The following is a 20,090-nucleotide window of genomic DNA, read 5'->3' on the forward strand; positions in this document are numbered from 1 at the left end:
ATTCTAGTGGACTCCATTCTGATCCTTCAGTGAGTCTTTTGGTTTCGTTTGAAGGTCTAATAAGCTCATAATGTAGTAGGCTCCATTGTTGATCTCTGAGCTGAAGCCCCCCTATTTACCAGCTGTGTTAACCCGACAGGCCCAACAGTGTTTGGCACCTACAGGCCCTTTTCCTCCAGCCTGTGACAGAAGCTGATTAAAGTGATCCACACACAGATTCTTCAAAACCTTAATTTTTCCTAGCAAAAATTGGTAAGCCCAATTAGCTCCATGTGTGGTTTGGGAGAAGCTGCAGTATGCTCTCTGTCTCTCTCTCTGACACAGAGACTCATTTCCACTCTAGCTACTGCTAACAACTCACTCAACCCCCTTTCCTCTTCTAAGCCTGAGTCCTTTAACTGTTTAGTATCCCTTTTTATCCTAGACTTTGGCCTAGAAAGAAAAGGAGGACTTGTGGCATCTTAGAGACTAATAATACATTTATTTGAGCATAAGCTTTCGTGAGCTACAGCTCACTTCATCGGATGCATGCAGTGGAAAATACAGTGGGGAGATTTTATATATACAGAGAACATGAAACAATGGGTGTTACCATACACACTGTAACAAGAGTGATCAGGTAAGGTGAACTATTACCAGCAGGAGAGCAGAGGGGATGGTGGAGGGGGGGACCTTTTGTAGTGATAATCAAGGTGGGCCATTTTCAGCAGTTGACAAGAATGTGTGAGGAACAGTAGAAAGAGTAAAGCTTGCTAGTTTGATGGAGCCAGGAAGTGGGCATCCTCAATTAATAGCCTGCATTGTTTTCTTAAGGAGCCTTATTTCTGTAATTGTTTCTCCCACTTTCTTCTCCCCTAACAGCCTCCTTTGATTTAACTTTAAGCACTCAAACAGGATAATATCAAACAGGTAAATGGAGGTGTATATATTTATAAAAAAACAATACACTGAACTCCCTGATTCTTCACAGGCCCCAATCCCACGCAGGGCCTGGAGGCTCTACCATAATACAAATCACAATAGTAGTCCTGTCATGACAGCCCACAAGCCAGGTTTGAATTCAGACGGGACCAGGGAAAATGTGTTCCCATCCTCTTTCTGACAACATTTAAATGAATTAGTTCAAGAGCTAGCGGGAGAGGATTCACAAGGAAAGCCAGTTCTCTTGCTAGCCAAGTCCTGTGGACAAGCTGGGCACTGTGGCTGTGCCCAAGGTGATTAACTCCCCCTGCCTCAGGCTGCAAGTCTGTAATTCAGGTGACTTCTTCCCTTTCAGGCTGGTCCATGCTGCTGCATCTAAAACACTCCCCTCCATGACAGGGTCCAAGGTAGCAGAGTCTAACCCCGCAGGGAGGGAGCCAGGGCCCAGCAGGCCAGGGCTCTGGCTGTGGGGCCAGGCAGAGGAGGGGCGGGGCCTGGCAGGGGGCGGGGCCTCTCACCCAGGCCCGGGGCGGCTCTTTCCGCAGGGCCCCGCCCCCTCCCCGCCTCTCCTTCCCGCCGCCTGGGGCCAGGTTTCCAGCCGGACCGTTTATTCGGGGCGCGCGGCCGCCGCCGGGGGGGACCGGGAAGTCACCATGTCGAGTCTGCACAAGAGCAGGTGGGGGGGCTCGGGTCTGCCTTTCCCCGTCCCCGAGTCGGGCCGCTGAGGAACCCGGGGGGGAGGGCGGGTCCGGCCCCGAAAGCGGCCCCCTCCCGCCGCGCCCCTCCTTTCTCTGGATGCTGGTCCCCCCCCCCCGGAGCGAGGGGTCCCCCCTCCCGGCCGGGGGGGCGCCCCCATAACCGAGCCCTGGGGCAGGTGTGTTCTGGTCCCCAGCCTCCTGCGGGGGAGGGGCTGGCCCAGCTAGGAGGAGGGGGAGGCGGCTGTGGATAAGACCCCCCCTTCCCCTATCTCCGAGGGGGTCTCTGCTTGTGGTTGGCGGCTTTCAGCAGGGTGTGGGCTGAGGAGTGAGATGCTGGGGTGGCTTCTCGGCGGGGGGGCGCTTCAGAAACATTGGGATGTGTATGGGTCAAAGTGGTGTCAGCAGATAGGTCTGTTCTATGCGATTCTGTTCTGCAGAGTCGGGGTGGGGGAAATGGGGCATACTGACCTATGAAAAGTTGGGGTGCTCCATAGCAAATGATGCTCCTGCATAGGGCAAAAAATCTGAGCCAGAGCACAGCGTTACAGCCCGTTTGTGATGCGTGGCTCTGCGTTTAACGGAGCTACAGGCTTTCTTCCCTTTGGGTGCAGCTTCACTAATGCAGCATTGTGGAAGTGCTGGCACCAAAAATTAGGGGGCTTTGAGGATTATTCAAAGGTTTCCTAAAGCTGGAGTGTCCCAGCCTTTCAGTATAGGTGTAAGATGGGAAACTTCAGTATCTAGGAGAGCCTGAGGTAGGCGCTATTACATATGGCCGTTTGCTTTTGCAGTCTGCCTCACTTATTGTACTTGCAACTGAAAAGCAGCTGTGATTAAAAAGTCCTTATCCGAACAAAAGCAAATCATGTTTTTGTAACTATTTACAATGTATGTTTTGTGGTGTAAGTGCCCTTGAAATAAGTAATCTTGAGTGCAAGCCAGGGATAAGATTGATTCAGTGAGAGAGAGCAAGTGCAAGCCAGAGATGAGATTCTCTCAGTGAGAGACATCACAAGCCTAAACTCAAGAGAACTATACAGATTTTTAACAGTAACTGAGTGTTTCTGAGTGTCTAGGAAAGTCCTCAGTGTATATAACTTTTATGTCTAGCTGTAACGGCCAATGGGGACAATGTGGCCGGAGCTTTGATGCCTGGCTGGCAGAGGTATTTGTGCTGTGATCATTTCAGGAAAGCAAGATGCAATATAACTCTGATACCTTCACCTAATCACCTGACTCGCCCTTGAAAGTCTGTCACCTTTATATAATTTGTGTGTGTGGCCACGCTTCTTTTGTAGGATTGCAGAATTTCAGGATGTCCTTGCGGAACCCAAGATCGTTCTGCAGAAGCTCTGTGAGCTCTGCTTTAGTGGTAAGTGACTTCTGCAAAACTTCGTTGTGTGGGCAACCACAACGCTTCTACAGCAAGAATGTCCAGTTGAGGTCTATATTGACAGTTCAGTAACAGACTTGGCTGTTGCACCTATTTTGCTGTAATAGGATTGAGCGAGTTGTAGATACAGTTCAAGATGGAACACTGAGTGATGGGGCCTGTAGTCTCTAGGCCTTGCATTGTGGGTTGTATTTTAGCCACACTTGGTCTGAAGGTCTACACTCTGAAGCCCTTGATACCACAATCATGAGTGCGGTGTAATGCCTAGATGGTGGTTGCTTTCATCCAGAGCTGCTACTATCTTTCCAGTGGATAAAAAGAATTTGAAATCTTAAGCATAAAATGTCAATCTCCACTAGATGATTAGCTAATGTTAAATAAGCAAACATCATCTGTGCTACCGCTAAGTTACCAATGTCATAAATGTTTAACAAAGCAGAGCATGTCCCAAATCAAAGACTAAGGGATGTGATTAAAAGAGTTACCAACTGTTCGAGTGGTTTAGAGGCAATTTTAGCTGTACAATATATGGTCTCTGAAACTTCAAATGCAGACAAAAAACTCTTCTTCCTTCACTCCCTATAAAATATCCACTAATTCCTTCACTCAAGACACCATCTGCATATTTCACCAGAAGCATTCCTTCCTTTGCTCCATAGACCATATCATTTTTTCCCTTATGCTTAGCCTAGTCGTCTTCCCGTGCAAGAGCCAAATATGCAAGTCACTTTTTACTTGCTGTATTAACTTTTTTTGGTATGCCCTAGAGCTTCTCAATATCTTTGTAAAACTCCTTGCCAGCTTGAAAAGTGCTGCACTCCTGTTTGCTTGGTAGCATCAGCATAAATGCTGCGTAATGCAGTGAAAGGGCTGGGACTAACTTAATTGACTCTGCCTGATGTATTTCACAGGGATTCCTTTTGATGGTGGGCTGCGCTGCCTCTGCTGGAAGGTGGGTTTTGCTTGGGGCTTTTCTTGTCTTCTGTAAGTTGCGCTCTGGATTGTTTGATTCTGCAAAGTTTTGGGCATTTAAAAAACACAACAAATTGGCTTATCATGACCTAAGAGGCTACTGTGAATCAACAGCTCTTGGCTTGCTGAAAAATCAGGGAAATTTATTCTAGCTAATCTGACGTGATAGTAACAGACATGCTTGTGTGGGGGAGATCATTTGGGCAGGTTGTTGGGTGGGTCTGTACAGCTTTGGTGCATGTACAGCCCCCACTATTAAACCCAGTGGGGTTGAGCTACTGAATTTGCCACTTAAGTGGAAGAAATTTGCTATGCCTTTTTTGCAGGGTGATGTTAAAATGTATCCTCCAGACACTGATGGCCACAACTTGATAAAGTACCAGGCATTCTTCAGGAAGATTCCATTTTCCTCAATGAGCCAGTTCTAATTCCGGTCACCCCCTCATTTGTTTTGCTGAACTTCTAATTGTTAATACCTTCTGCTTCAAGGAGTAATGTGTATGTTCCTTCTGTCCAGATCCTCTTGAACTACCTCCCTGTGGAGAAGGCCTTATGGAGCACCTTGCTGAAGAAGCAGAGGTAATGATCTCTGTACTCTCCAGCCCTAATATCCTTGTGGAGTAGAGACCCGCAGCTTCTTAGCTGTCATTAGCATTTGAAAAAATATTCCTATTTCTAAGGGAGCCTGTAAAATTAGCGACACTTGTGTGGAAGGAAAAAAGTATTGTTCCCCCCCTGTGTTAATTCTGCAGACTGCCCTGGAGGTTAATGTGATGACCTTTCACAGTTGAGCTGGACAATTCTCGTAGAAGAGGTCAAATGCTCCCTGTCTGAGCAGGGGGGCACAGAGGCACCTGTCTGGGTTCAGGGCAGATGTCTTTTGTTTCATTGTATTTATCTTCTAGTTTCTAACATGACTTCCTCCTCTCCTTGTTAAGGGAGCTGTATTCCCAATTCCTGAAGGAAATGATTATCCAGCCTGGGATAGCGAAAGCCAACCTTGGTGTCTCCAGGGAGGATGTGACCTTAGAGGACCATGTAAGTATAGTTTGGTCTTCATGCGGAAGGGAGTTCTTGTAAGTTTCAGACGGATCTTGGGATGATCCATGGTGATCCTTCCTGCTGGCTTAATAGAATAAAATATTTTGAAAACCTAGAAATGGGGTGTTGAGCCCTTATGAGGGTGTCTAGCTCAGTGACGTCCAGACTGAAAAAAGCTGTAAAATACTGTCCTAGGGTAACTTATCCTTTCCTTTTTCCCTTTCCCACTGGCATTCTCAATGAGCTGCTTGTCCATGCAATAGACTTCAGATGGGAGTAAAGGATCAATATGATTAAAGGCTCAGTGGAGGGAGGTCACAGCATGGAGCTGCTAGCAAAATGAATCTCTCCATTTAACCTGTAAAATCCTCTCCATGGATGGAAGGCAAAATGGGCCAGTCTGAAACCAGAGTATAAGAGAAGCAGCATTGGCTAGTGGTTAGACTATGGGATTGGGAATCAAAAGACTTTTATTCCCAGCTCTGCCACTGATTTGCTGTGTGACTCTGATGGTCACTTCACCTCTCTGTTCCTCAGTTTCCCCTCTGTACAATTGGATTAACAGTAATCCCCTTGCAAAAGTGCTTTGAGAGCCACTTATGAGAAGGGTTATTACACTGAAGGATCCATTTTTATTTTTTTAAGTGGTCAGGGAAAAGTGCAAAGGTGGGGTAACTGCTCACACACCTCTTCTCCTACCCCAGCCTCTCCTGTTAGTAGCCAATCATCTATGTCAGTGTGATCTTTGGAAGGGTTCATACTGTGCCTGGCATGTCTGTGACACTCTGAGCTTTAACTTATTTGTTACTGTGACCTTTGAAGTTCTTGGAATGTTTGCTTTTTTGTTTTATTTTTTTGCCATCACTCAAATGCCCTTCAGATAAGTGTTACATTCCATTAGTACAGTTTTGGAAAGTCCTGTATTTGAGCTTGTCTTATGTGTATGTTGTGATGTTCTATGCTTAGTCTATTCCACACTTCCCCAGTCTTGGGTAAACTTGCATTAACTAAACTTTGCACTAATCCACCCAAGCTGGTAATGTTTCGTCAGGCTTCTCGGAGTTCAGATAATCATTACACTGTTATCACTGTGTTGACTATGCAATGCACGTATACAGTGACCGTACCTCTTATAGCGGTTAATATGGAAAATCTCCCTCCACTGATTGGGGCTGTAACCAGAATTCCTGTTAACACAGGTTAGTGAAGCCTGACTGCAGCAGCGAATCCACTAAGACAGGTGAGACTGGATTAGGGAGAGTCTGCTCATACTGCTCTGCACAGGTTGAAAGTAACCACATAGTCTTCACTGGTCTACCAGATGTGTGCTGACTCATTTGAGGTGGGCCAGTGCCCACAAAGTATCAGCTACCCAGAGAAAGCATCCCCATCTGTCTAGCAAATCAGGCTTTAAACATGGCTCTCGCTAGAAAGGCAATAGCACAATCTTCCTAATCCGTGTAGGCAGAGCCAAAAGGCCTCACCTCAGCTTTCAGCAGTGACAGGCTTGCTTGTCAGTAAAACATGAACTTACCATGTTTTGTGTGATGTCTTTTTGTACAGCCACTCAATCCGAACCCAGACAGCCGATGGAACACTTACTTCAAGGACAACGAAGTGCTGCTGCAGATAGACAAGGATGTCAGGTGTGTGTAGATAACTGGGCTCTCTAGAGGGGAGGAATAATAGTGCAGTTTACTTACTTGCTGCATCAGGAATACAGAATATTTCATGTTATCAGACCTGTTCTGTTTCACATGGCACCACTCTGCTTCTAAAAGCCCCTTTTAATTTGGTTTCCACCTTTTTCCATCCCAGGAGGCTGTACCCTGATATGGCATTCTTCCAGCGTCCAACTGACTACCCCTGCTTGCTAATCCTGGACCCCCAGAATGAGTTTGAGACTCTCCGCAAGCGAGTGGAACAGACGACACTCAAGTCACAGACAGTGGCAAGAAACCGGAGTGGAGTCACAAATGTAAGATCTGGCAAGGAGCTTTCCCTGTGCTTCTAGGATGGGGGATGAGTATGTTGTGATGGGGAGAGGGGAGGTGCGTGCACTTCCGTGGCACACTTGCCAAGATGGTTGCCAGGCTGGCTTGTTAAAGATACTCTGCAGTTATTCCTTCCTCCACCTCCACATATGGTGTGGGTTCTTGTATTCCTGCAGGAGGGTGACACGTCTCCCCTTTCTCCAGAGGGATGGGCTTGACTGAAGAACACTTCTGATAAAAGTTCTACAGCTTCAAGCCTGCATTTAATTCTCTCACTTCCTACCTGCAGAGAGAGGCTAAAATCACCCTGGTTTGTGGACAGGGTGCTAACAGTTGCTAGTCAAGTTGGTCCTGTCTGTAACTGCAACAAACGTCACAAGCTCAACAGTGATCCTATATGAGTCCCCCATATCCACTCACAAGTAAGAGTACGCATGTATAGCATACAGTTCCAGGCAAGGAAGGGAGTCGTGCAGATCTTGAACTGCTCTGTAGGTGGAAAGGAATTATCCTTTCTCTGTGTGTTGTGCTCCTGAAATTTCCTGCTCACCCAACAGGTTTTATTTCTCTTTTTATTGATTACATGGTTCTTCCGTACTGTGCGGTTTGACAGCCCAAAGGGAATTGAAGGTAGATGTGCTGCTTTCTCTCGAATTGGTTTTTGTTCTGGCTTCTGTTGGAACAGAATCTTTTCTCTTGAGTTCACTGAGCTCCAGGGGAAGTGTTCACAGCTCTTATTGCCCCTGATTTATGTGTTCCCCTGGTTGGGCTCTAATGGACCAGAGGATTTAATAACAGAGGACGAACTGATCTAGTCTCCCAGAGCCTGAGATGTAACAAGCTGATACAATTCATATACTTGAGACAGCATTGCAGTCAGCTGCCATTTATCTCCCTTATTCTCTTCTGAGTGCAAACATCACTCATAAGAACATAAGAGCTGCCAGATTGGGTTAGACCATAGTCCATCTTGCCCAATATCCTGTCTCTGACAGTGGCCCATACCAGAGGTTCAGAGGGAGTGTACAGAACAGAGCAATTATGTAGTGATCTACTCCTGGCTTCTAGTAAGCAGAGGTTTAGGGTCACCCTGAGCATGGGGTTGGATCCCTGACCATCTTGGCTAACAGCTACTGATGGACGTCTCCTCCCTGAACTTGTCCTGTTCTTTTTTGAACCCAGTTATACTTTTGGCCAGGACAACATCCCAGGTTAGTTGTGTGGGAAAAGTATTACTTCTTGTTTGTATTACATCTGCTGCCTGTTAATTTCATTTGATAACCTCTGGTTTTTGTATTGTGGGGAAGGGTAAATAACACTTCTCTCCATTTTTTCCATACTATTTATGATTTTTATAGACCTCGATCATCTCTATTTATAGTTTGTTTTTTGTTTGAAGCTGAACAGCTCTAATGTTTTTAGTCTGTCCTGGTATGGAACCCAATTTATACCCTTGATCATTTTTGTTGCCCTTTGTACCTTTTGCAATTCCATTATATCCTTTTTGAGATGGGGCAAACAGAACTGGAGACAGTATTCAAGGTATGGCACACAATGGACTTATAGTGTCATTATGATATTTTCTGTCTGCCTTTCTATCCTTTTCCTAATAGTTCCTAAAATATGGTTAGCCTTTTTGACCACTGCTGTGTGTTGAGAGGAAGTTTTCAGAGAACTAATCACAGTAACTCCAAGATCTTTCTTGGGTGGACACAGCTAATTTAGACCCAATCGTTGTATACATATAGTAGGGCTTATTATTTTTTTCCAAATTTGCATTACTTTGCACTTACCAACATTGAATTTCATCTGCCATTTTGTTGCCCCATCACCCAGGCTCATACCTGCCTAGTGCTGTTTTCCCTACATGCATGTACTTCCCAGCATCATTCTAGAACAGATACAGTAGCACTAGTGAATGATGAATACCTTGCTAATGTGAGAGATCACTTCTCTTCCTGCCTCTCTAATATAGTAGGTCTTCTCTCACATGAATACTGAGCTTGTGTTTTTGATTCAGGGTAGCTGTCCACTGCTGAATTAGTTTATTCGTTCTTGGAAAAGGCTTGCCATCCTGGCTTCCTTTGTATTTTATGGCAGTAAGTCTTACAACTGACATGGCCACCATCTGGATTTAAGGATTAATTACTCCCTGGAAAGGGCATTTGCTGTTGGTTAATGATTATCCGGGGGAGCTGAGTGCCTGAAGTTAAATACCTGTGTCATGGAAAACTTATTGCCTATGCAAATTGGGTGCCCAGAATAATTTTTCTTATGTGTTTACCTTACTCTTCAGGTGAGTTCCCCTCTTAAAACATCTGCTCCTAATTCATTGAGTGAGTATGAAGTTCTGCCTAATGGCTGCGAAGCTCACTGGGAAGTGGTAGAACGAATCCTGTTCATCTACGCCAAGCTAAATCCTGGGATAGCATATGTCCAGGGGATGAATGAAATAGTGGGGCCTCTTTACTATACCTTTGCTACAGATCCCAACAGTGACTGGAAAGGTAAGCACTTAGAGTGCTTGAGTGACTTACACCATTCCTGGCAGCAGTTGTTGTAGGGAATGGTTATCAGAGCAGATGAGGAGGAGACTGGCAGGCTTTCCTCATACCAGGTCCCTGATAAAAGGGGGTGGTTCTGAGAGAGTGCTTGGAAAGAGCCTCCTGGGAAGTACGGGAATTCTCTGATGCACTTCTGAGACAGCTTGGGAAATCCGTCTGTCGAAAACTTATGAATTCTGGTTTTATGAACTCTGTGTCAATATGCTCCATGTATATCGGATCAGCCATTTGTTAACGGGGACTGTCAGGTGCTTCACAGACCCTACCTAGAGAGCTGTGAAAGGATCATGCAGACTCATTAACATTTACTGTGGCCGTACAATGAGTTGGCTATAGGGACTGGCTGAACTGCAAGAAACCAGTTTTTCCAGTGGGTAGTAATCAAGCAACAGATAACCTGAGCAGGCGTGGAAGGGCTAATCAGGAAGGTCGCATGACAAGATATTGGAAGGCTTGGGAGAGCTGATGCTAGCTTTCCGGAGATAGGCAATTGGACTGCATTGTCTGCTACTAAGAAAGGTGTTGGACATGGGGTTTGTAATGGAGTGTGTGCCTGCTCAGTCCCAGCAAGCCAAGAACACGTGGGGCCCATGGTTGGAGTTCAGTATCACAGGCTGGTTAGTGTCTAGCAGGGGAAGCTTATCAAGGTTGCAACAGCTTCCTTCTGCACATCTGCTATACCACTCCTATGTGTCTCTTTCAGAACATGCGGAAGCAGATACATTTTTCTGCTTCACCAATCTAATGGCTGAGATCCGGGACAACTTCATTAAGAGCCTGGATGATTCTCAGTGTGGCATCACCTACAAGATGGAGAAGGTTTACTCCACCCTGAAGGAGAAGGATGTGGAGCTGTACTTGAAACTGGTGAGGAGTCGGACATTCATCTTGCCCCTCCATTGGAACGAGGAATAAGATGTGTGGTGGATCTTTGTCCTCTTTCCAGATAGAACTTGCTCTCCATCTTAATTTGTAACAGTGCCTAGGTAGTACAGTGAAGGCTGCTTAGAAGTGGTATGATACAACTAAAGAGCTTTTGTTCTCAGGGATAGGTTGTCTTGAGAGTGATGCAGGGTTGAGTATCTGTAGGACAAACTGCTCTTGCCACATTGAGCATCTAGACCAGGTTATATTGATGTAGCAAATATTTTGTCCTCTTTTTAGAGGTGGAAATCTGTAACTTATTTACTCTAAAGCTGCTAAACTGTGGCAGAAAGAGGTGGTTTGCCCAATGTCTCTGGCCACCTGGGGCAATGGTTTAGCTGGGAGTGGTGAAACTCACGATCTCCTGAGTCTCTGGACTCTGCTTTTGTAATTAGGCCAAACACACGTGCTCTTGCAAAGTTCCTTTACAACCTGAAGTTACAGGTTTTTTCTCAGGGGGAACAAATTCCTGTACTTTACTTCTATTGCCATCATATATCCCAATAGCATTCACTTTATAAATTACATTGAAAAATTATGGCAGCTCAATAATAAATCAAAACTTGGTAATAGTAACGCCATCCTGTATACGTAATAATGTTACCTTCCTGTAGCACCCTTCCTCTGAGGATCTCAAAACACTCTGTTCCTGTAAGGCGGGTAGAGGCGGTTGCAGGCCTTATGGAATGCAGCAGTTGTCTAACGGTACAGCAATGCAACACAAGTTTAGGATGGAAGTGTAGAATATTGTTTCTTAATGAAACTGAAGGGAGAACTTACGGGAGGCAGAATGTAGTTACGAGAGTAGGAATCTGGTGAACGTTAGGCTTCAGTGTGTGTGTGTATGTGTATAAAATTAGATCTTAATATGACTTCAAGTGGTCATACTCTGTCTTCTGTCAGCACATTGTCACACCCCACCATGCTGGTTCAGGGGGAAGAGTGTCATGTATTTAGTCACTAGCACCACTTCCTGCAGGCCCCCCAATAGATGTTCCGTAGAATTCTCCCATCTGTAGAGTCCTGGAAATCTGCAGATATCCGCAGACCATGTTTGGAATTCAATGCAGATCCAAATTTTGTATCTGCGCAGGGCTCTACCCATCTGAATACTGAACTGACTTGATCTTGCTGAATTTGTGAAATATGTGGACCACAGTAAAAAGCAGCTAAAAGCTTTGAGTTTGTCTATTGGCTGCCAGTGTAAACTGGGTCTGGAGAACTCTGGTCTGTGCGATTTTTATGCTAACCTTCCAATAACCTAATCACTAGGGGATTTTTAGAGTCATTGAAAGGAGAGGAAGTACTTCTGATCTAAACCCTTAGGGGAAATGAGGTGTGTGGGACTTTTTTTTTTAAAAGGAGAAATGAAATTGAATTAGCTTAAATATCTGAATTGCAATTTATGAAAATAATAGTTCCTACGTTCCATGACTTAGAAACCTGGGCATGATTTCTGCTATCTGAGCCATAGACATTGAAGATAGATGCATGTATGGAGAGCTATCCTTCAGAGCACTGTAATTTGGGGGTGGGGTTTTGTGGAGAGGCTTTGAAAGGAGACATGGCATAGTATCTCATAACATGAGGCTAAGGAGACTTTGAAGCAGAGAGGTGTAACTGTAAAGTACAGGCAGATTTCTCCGTATTACACTGCAGGATGCTAGCCTATAACCCGGTTACTAAGAGGACGCCAGGGAGGCAGTGAACATCCGTCTGTCTTTTCCAGTTCAGTACAAGCAATTAATTACTGACTCTGTCTGTCTGTCCAAAAGCAAGAGCAGAACATTAAGCCCCAGTTCTTTGCCTTCCGTTGGCTGACGCTGCTGCTGTCCCAAGAGTTCCTGTTGCCAGACGTCATCCGTATCTGGGACTCTCTCTTTGCCGATGACAACCGCTTTGATTTTCTGCTGCTTGTCTGCTGCGCCATGTTGATGTGAGTGCTGTGACAGCTGACACTGAGGATGTTGACTCTAGTGTGCTCTCCCTCACCCCACAGTTCACATCTTGTCTCCTAAAGCTCAGTCTCCCCATGCTGGGCAAAGTAAATATGGGCTGTGTGCTCCTCCACCCCATTCTCTGCTTGAATCCACAGATATAGGGGTCTCTCTTGCATGCAAGAGACATGCCAAGGGGGCTCTGATGAAAGGATGTAGCCATTCTTGTCACAATGGCAAAAGAAACAGGGCCCTTAAGGAAGGGTGGGAGGCATGTGGTGAGCCATACACACCTTAGTTGCTGACTTTTGGGATATTTTTGGACAAGGTACTAAAGAAGCAAAAAGTACTTGAATTAACATACCCTCTCTTTCAGACTAATCCGGGATCAATTACTGGAAGGGGACTTCACTCTGAACATGAGGCTGCTACAGGTAAGTACTAAAATACATCAGGAATGCGGAGGACGTGGAAGAACTCTTTAAACAGGAGATCTTCCTCTTGTACAATACTTGGATATGATAGAGGCAGCCTTCCTGGAATATTTTTACCAACCCTCTGCTGATCATAATGAAACCATGTTTGGAAAATCTAAACACTTAGCAAACTTCATGGTGTGATATAAGATCAAGCATTAACTTCTACTGCATGCTCCCCTTAATTGGAAAATCCAGTGAAGCCACTCCTGGCCAATAACTCTTAATAACAATACGCCTATTTACTGGCTGTGCCTTTCAGGTGTTTAGGCTTCTTGGGATCTGTCTGCTGCTGCTTCTGACGGTTTGCTCCTCTAATAGCAGCCTTCGCCTCCATAGCTGACTTGCAGAAAGTGGCTGTATGGCTACCTGTTCCTGGCTGTTAATTTGCTCTTTCAACTCCAGTTATAAATGCTGGACATCTTGCCACTAGCAGTAGGTTCAGTGCCTGCCCCAGAATGGAGGATTCCTCCTCCTAACTCCTTGGTCAGTCTAGTAACATGTTGGGCCATCAGCTGCTCAGAGAGCAGCATTACTATTAAAATGTTGTCTCTTAATTAGGAGTCCCTCAAAAGAGGATGAAAGGCCATGTGTTGGAGGGGACCTGATTAAGAGAATTCTAATTTATTACATACAATAAAATATTATTTTGGATCCTTGCATCCTTAATACAGACTTCCATAATGGAGCTAGTCATTGCATAAAGCCAACTTAACCCCACACTCAGGACTACCAAAATAATCTAATGTTCTGTAGGATGTAAAAGACTGATCAGTTACGAAACATAGAGGGAAATTGTTTACTCCAGGTGACTTTAACTGTGGAGGTAACATCTAATTTATAAACACCAGGGCATTCATTGGGCTGGTCAATGATATTGTAGCAAGTCTCTGCCCTGTTAAAAGGTAGAATAGGTGCAACGAACATTAAGGAAATAAATCAATTCCTTTTTAATGCAGGATTATCCCATCTCTGATGTACGCCTGATTCTGAAGAAAGCGAAGGAGCTTCAGGACTCCAAATAGTCCATAGCCCTGGCAGTGTGCGTGAGAGAAACTGTGCAGTAGTGTATCCTAGGAGACTCCCTCCTACATGTGGTGCATCATCAGAGCCCCTACGATCTCTGCTGGGCATTTGGTTTTGTGTTCCAGTAATTGGCCTTCTTGAAGACTTACTTCTACTCTATTAGGTCAAGGACTGCCTATTTCCCCAGCTAGTCAGGTCCTGCACTCCAGGTTTTCCTAATCTCAGACAACTCCACACTGCCTGAGCAGTGCTTTGTATTTTTGTAATGACTTTAAGTTTGGGAAGATGGAAATTGTTTAGCTACATATCTCTCAAAGTCTTATGAAATGAACTTTTGTGATCATAGCATTATGGAAACATGTGCTCATGCACAGGAACTTCTGCATTAGGGGAAGGGACAGGCTGGGACCAGTGGGATTTCGGTGAGTATAGAGAGAAGAATGTCTTCATATAAATACAACATGTCACTTTGACGTCATGCATCCTGCTCGTTTGAGTAGCTGCTGGATTTTGTTCCTTTCTGTCTGCATCTTACCATCTCTTTTGGGTGCACAAAAAAAGTCCAGTTTCCTCCTGGTGAGTGGCGGATGAGGATTCAAAACAGCAGAGTCTCTTCCATGGGAAAGAGACTTTAAGAAGCTGGGATTGGAGAATGCTATTACTGCTGGCTGCTTTACTGGAGAGCAAATTTCACTGCACAGAGTCTGCCCCAGGATTGCCTTATCAAGGAGTTGTCTCATTGGTGCTGACTTGACTTGGAAATTGGAACTAGATATGTGGTTTTAATTGGTGTAGTTCAAATAAGCCTTATGTTACTCACAGCCTTAAAGCAGGGTCCTTGCTGCTGCTGAGACTGCTTGTCTTGAGCTGTTTTCAGTGCCGCTGCTATGGATCATGCTTTACCCTAATTCAAAGGCAGGATATCTAACTTCAAGCAGGCTCATGAAGTACAAGGGAAAGGCCTCCATTCCTGTGCTGAAAACATAGGTATCTTCAGAGGAGACTTATTAATAGGGAGAATGATGGTTTTGGTCTTAAACTAAGTTTTTTGCATAATATTTCCCAGAACACTCCAAGCCTTCTAACTAAATCTGGATAAGCTCTAGTCCCGTAATCTTCATGTTGTCCTGTGGTACTCTTTGCTGGGAAGTGACTCAAACTCACAGATCAGATTAACATCAAGGCAATCTCTGGATGTGATCTACTGGAGCAATTCAGTGGGAATACCTGGTCCCTTGGGAGAGTCCCCTTCCCTGTGGGCAGTTCCTGAAGGAGGGAGAGCCATGTGCCATGGGGACAGTAATACAGAGGGGGATATTTATTAATGTACTCCATTCAGATACAAAGGAGCGGGCCAGGTCTGCATAGTTTGAGATTAGTAATAGGGTAACCTGTAGCCTGCAAGTAGCTTTGGAATGATCAGAACTCCTGACCCACAGTTCGAGTCAGGGTGGCTATGGAAGAAACATGAGTAGCTAAATATTCCAGCTGCTGCAAGAGCTTCCAAGCAAACGCTAACCTGAGGTGCTTTACTCTCCCTGTTAGTGAAGTGCTGGATTGCCTTTGCATAGCTGTCAATGTAAGGACTGTTCTGTATTTATATAATCTTAAGTGTTTTGCATTATGTCTCCTTTTTATTAGAGGTCAATTTTGTGCTTTCTCAGAGGGCTGCTCACCCTGCTGATGAGACCTGGTAGCAGTCTAGCCATAATTGTACCATAACTGGGGGGCTGTCAGCCTTCAGATGTCAGGTTCGTGCTGTGTTCCAACTCCTAAAGCCTAGTCAAAGTTCTGTGTAGCTTAGTGAATTTCTAGAGGGACAGTTTACCTTGGTGTTGGCGTTGGGGCTGTTAGCAGCTCTGATCGTGCCTGACATTTTTACTCTTGTGCACCTGTGCCGCTTCAGAGTAGTGGTTTCTGTGAACCAGAATAGATGTGCCAATAACGAGGATGCAGCAGAATCTTGCTGTTTGGATGTGGGGGTGGAATTTTAAACAAAGTGGGTGATGGCCTCCCCTTTTATTGAAACCCTTCCTATGGGATAGATTCTGTCCCATAAGAAATGGGGCGGTTGAGAGAATACTGTAGCTCTCACAGTTTACGAGCAACTATGGCTTCTCCCCATGCCTTTTAATCACCGTGTCTCTGTTCAGCAGCGGCTGTTCCAAGAGAACGTGTGATCCATCTACTGAACTCCCCTGTGCTAGAAAGGCCAGTACTAAGTAGCCTTTTGTAATCGTAAAGACTGTTGCTGCACACGGGCTTCGAACTGGATGATCAGGCCCTTCGGCAAAGCTCCCTCTAGAATCGTTGAGGTTTGCCTGAATGAGGACTGTAGGATTGAACCACAAAAGTGGGAAAACTTGTCCAATATGCTCTGGCTTCAGAACTGCCCAAGATATCCTCCATTAAAAGTCCCTCTCCCACCCCCCAATTTATTTATCTGAAACTTACACATGGTCTTTTGAAATGTTTTATGGTACCTGGGCTGTGTGGGTCACACTTGCCTTAAAAGGAATCCTCCCCATTCTTCACCAATACACACACATACACTCCATGACTGTCACCATATTGACATGCCAATGAGTGTAACTTGTTTCTTTTAATAGTGCGTGAAAAATGGTGATAGTTTGAAGAGTAAAATTTTTAATACACTCTGAAATTCCACTTAGGTTTCTTTACAATATTCATTTGCAATATTGTCATGAATTAGGTCTAAAAGTTCAGCTTGTGGGTGGATTGTTTTTCAGTGCACAACTCTTGTATTAAATAGAAACCCTTTACAACTGTAGGGGGAATAAGAATGTATTAAGTTTCCTATTTGGATTTAAATATTTCCCCTGCTGTGTCTGCAACTCAAATGTTGCAGCACTTTGTTGGTGTATGAGAACTTGAAAGTGACTTTGACTATCCTCTCTGCTTATTCATTGTGGAGAAAGTGAAGACAGCAAGTGAGTGGCATGAGTTGATCTGTTAAAAATTTCAGATGGTTGTCAAGGAAATGTCTTTTAAACCTGATCACCTCCTTTTTAAAGAAGGGAACTTAAAAAAAAATCAAATGGTAGCCTGGTTTAGGGCCAAAGCCAACTTCTGCTGAAATTAATCAAGTCTTTCTGTTGATTCTGTTGGGAGCTGGATCAGATGTTTAAGGAACAGTACCACAGATGTGACTGAAGAGGCCTGGAACTGATTCAGTTGTGTAGCCTTCTGCATTGCTGTATGAGATACTTGATTTTGGGTCTTGCTGCTGTCTTCATCCTCCCAGCTGGCTGAGATGCACTGCTTAGGATGGGGTTGTAGAGTCACCACACAAATCCTGTCCATTCATTTTAAGGAGTGACTAGTGGTTCTAAATGGAAATCTCTGGATTGGGGTTGTGGCTGTAATTGAGGATGAGAATGGAGATCCTCACCTTTCAGTAAAGGGTTACAAATGGCACCCCAGCAGAAAACAAATGGCAGAAACGCACCTTAGATGTCTGCCTCAGAAGAAGCTTGTGGCTGTTAGCCCTGACGCCTTAGTTTTTGCTGCTCGTTTTGATTAAACTCCATTTTTCGGGTCTCCTCCTGTTTGAACATCATAGGGCTAGAGGGTTTTATTTATGATGGCTTAGTGAGTTGGAGCTGAACGTCTGTAAAAGGAGAGGTTCTCTAGTTGACAATGAAACAAAAGGTGTGACAGCATAGAAGGTGTGGGGAGGAGAATGCGGGGAGCTCCCATTGTAGTTCCCAAAGGCAAGACTAGATAACTTGTAACAACACACTCTGATACAATTTGTGAGGCTTTGTTTCCTACTTGAAAAGGCCTCTCTTCATTAGTAACCTAGATCCCTTATTATTCTTTAAACCTTTGGGCGGTGGAGGGTTTGCTGTGTTGATATTCGAAGGGAGGGAGGCTGTTGAAAGGACTCATTAATTTTTTCCAATGGTACTTTTAGGTTTTAAATATGGCTGACTCTTATTGTAGTGTGGGGCTTATTGTTCACTTTTATGGAGCAAACAAACACTATTAGTTGGGAGGAAAATAATTAACAGTAACTGGGAACCTACTGTCAACCCTTCTGATTAGTTACCCTAACCCTCATTCCTCAAATCATTTTAAAGCTGGACAGTATTAACTAGCCCATTTTCTGCTATCTTTGTGCATATAGTGGCTGCCACAGACCTGTGGGATTCATGTCTCCAGAGCCTTCTCTGTGACAGGAGCAGCTCTGAAAATTTTAATGCATAGTTGCTCTTTCTTGCAGTGCTGTGGTGTGGGGGGGAGCTAAATGCACAGGAAGAGATTTAAATACCTTAATCATTGAATTCATTAGCTGCTCACTGTATACAAATAACTCATCAAGAGCAGGATCATTGTCACTTTGGTGGAAGCTTTCCTCCATCAGGAGGAAAGGCAGGAAACTAAGCTGGGTGGATCAAGAGATGGGGATTGGTCATAAGGGAGAAGGCCAGCACCCTGTGCCTTCCCCCCCTTGTCTACCCCCACCCCTCTGGAATCTTGTAGCCTTGGCAACTGGGAGGAAAAAGGATAGTGAAGAATATAATCCTGAGGTTGGTCATGTTTGTCAGGGAAATGTGGAACTATTTTTTTTGTTTTTTTCAGAGCAAGTGTTGGCTGGATTAATTTGTGGCTGGAGTTTTGAGGTCCAAGCTTGAATTATTTACAGCTCAGCAACAGGTGGAGTGGAAGTCAGAAGCTGCTGTAGGTAGCACAGTGGTGTTCAGGAGTACAAGGGCTGTTGTTCCTTTTAACTGAGCATTTGGTGACTTTTTGTATGTTTTAGCCATTTAGAACTTTTTTTTTCTAAAATGCCCTTTTGCAAAAGGGCAAATCTGGTGATTTATACAAGTTCAGTTTTTTCTCTTTGGCTGTCTTTAAAAAAACACACACTTCTAAAAAGGTATGGAGAACACATCTGTATCTCATGCTTTTTCCACGTGTTTAAAGTTTTTTTTTGTTAAACACTACTGATTTTGATGAAGTTCCCTTCAGCTAAACAGGGGGGTTTGTGTTGACCTTATCTGCTATCCATAACAATATGAGACTTCCCCTAGCCACAGATTGTGCTCAGAGTTAAAGCTGCTACATGTGATTTATTACAGTATTTCTAAATGCCCTCTTCCATAGTAACTGAGGGATGAAACAACATGTGCTAGTTGGATGTCAGTAGAACTAATCTCAGTCCACTCCATTCTGGGAGTCTATCACTAGCACAGGGTTCTGCATGTATAAGCTAAATCTACCCACCACCACTGCCTTATTCTTTTTCTTAGCAAGATTATCCTATTTGGCAGGTTACTCTGAGCCTTTGTCTATCTATTTCTGCAGTACGATGGTATCTAGTGGGATAGGGAGTGGTGGTGGTGTGTTAAAGGAGGTGGTCCAGACTTGAATTCACAAGGCCCAGAGTGTGTCCTCTGATTATCTACAGGTAATATGCTTAGCAGGGAACAAGCATTTTTGCAGACAAAGCTGTTGCTTGGCAATATTTCTGAGGCTGCACAAATGTTCCTAAAAGGAAGATGTCCTTGAGGGTCACTTACTTTGACTACAGATCTAAGCATCACTGTACAAGCCTGAACAGGTAGAAGCGAAAGCAGTTTTTCTGTTCCCCACCCCTCCAGGACAGTTGCCACAAATCCAGTGGAAGGAACATGCTGGTACCTCTAACTGAAGAAGGGAACAAAAGATCCCTGATATACAATGCCATGTAGAAGGCTAGGAGGTGGATCCTTTACAACACAAAACTGGTCCTGGTGTTTATTACCTTTACTTTTTTATTTCTATAACTTTTCCCATGAACTACAATTATCCATCTGTAATGTCTGTAATTCTTTTTTTCATGAATGCTGTTCTGTTGATTTGTCATAATAAATATTTTTCTTTGCAAATACTGATATGATCTTTTTCTTTCCCACAGTCTCCTTTGACAGTGTTGGTACAAAGAGTTGTCTAATGTTTGGGGGGTGTCAAGCTATTATGGTGTGAAAGTGGGCAGAAGAAACCGAAGTAGGAAAAGAAACTGTTGTAGTCTCTTTATGCTTTAGGATCTGAGAAGGAGAGGAGATGGACTCTAACAGATCTCATCCAGCTCTAGCTACAGGTAATGCATCTTAGGTTCCTTGTAAGAAACCAAGTTTT

The 20,090-nt window shown here is 44.4% G+C and overlaps 1 protein-coding gene across 2 annotated transcripts; it reads left to right on the top strand.

Annotated features, from left to right (window-relative positions):
- Nucleotides 1-1,506: 1,506 nt before the first annotated feature.
- Nucleotides 1,507-19,840, top strand: TBC1D13 (TBC1 domain family member 13). 2 transcript variants are annotated; one of them, XM_073314383.1, is made up of 12 exons: nucleotides 1,507-1,597; nucleotides 2,918-2,991; nucleotides 3,924-3,964; nucleotides 4,502-4,563; nucleotides 4,923-5,022; nucleotides 6,589-6,671; nucleotides 6,844-7,003; nucleotides 9,316-9,526; nucleotides 10,287-10,450; nucleotides 12,283-12,443; nucleotides 12,821-12,878; nucleotides 13,880-19,840. In XM_073314383.1, the coding sequence occupies exons 1-12, from the start codon at nucleotides 1,575-1,577 to the stop codon at nucleotides 13,943-13,945; spliced, it is 1,203 nt and encodes a 400-aa protein (XP_073170484.1). In that variant the 5' UTR covers nucleotides 1,507-1,574; the 3' UTR covers nucleotides 13,946-19,840. The 2 variants fall into 2 exon arrangements, with proteins under 2 accessions (XP_073170484.1, XP_073170485.1); XM_073314384.1 differs by lacking the exons at nucleotides 1,507-1,597; nucleotides 3,924-3,964 and adding an exon at nucleotides 1,619-1,795.
- The last annotated feature ends 250 nt before the right edge of the window (nucleotides 19,841-20,090 follow it).

Source organism: Lepidochelys kempii, chromosome 16, assembly GCF_965140265.1.
Source record: "Lepidochelys kempii isolate rLepKem1 chromosome 16, rLepKem1.hap2, whole genome shotgun sequence".
In the NCBI taxonomy this organism is placed as follows: Eukaryota; Metazoa; Chordata; order Testudines; family Cheloniidae; genus Lepidochelys; species Lepidochelys kempii.

Bases quoted from the DNA above. Each gene is read 5' to 3' on its own strand.
- TBC1D13 (XM_073314383.1), top strand. From the start codon at position 1,575: ATGTCGAGTCTGCACAAGAGCAG. The intron at 1,598-2,917 runs GTGGGGGGGCTC...CTTCTTTTGTAG, and splicing joins TCGAGTCTGCACAAGAGCAG to GATTGCAGAATTTCAGGATG. The intron at 12,879-13,879 runs GTAAGTACTAAA...TTTTTAATGCAG, and splicing joins TGAACATGAGGCTGCTACAG to GATTATCCCATCTCTGATGT.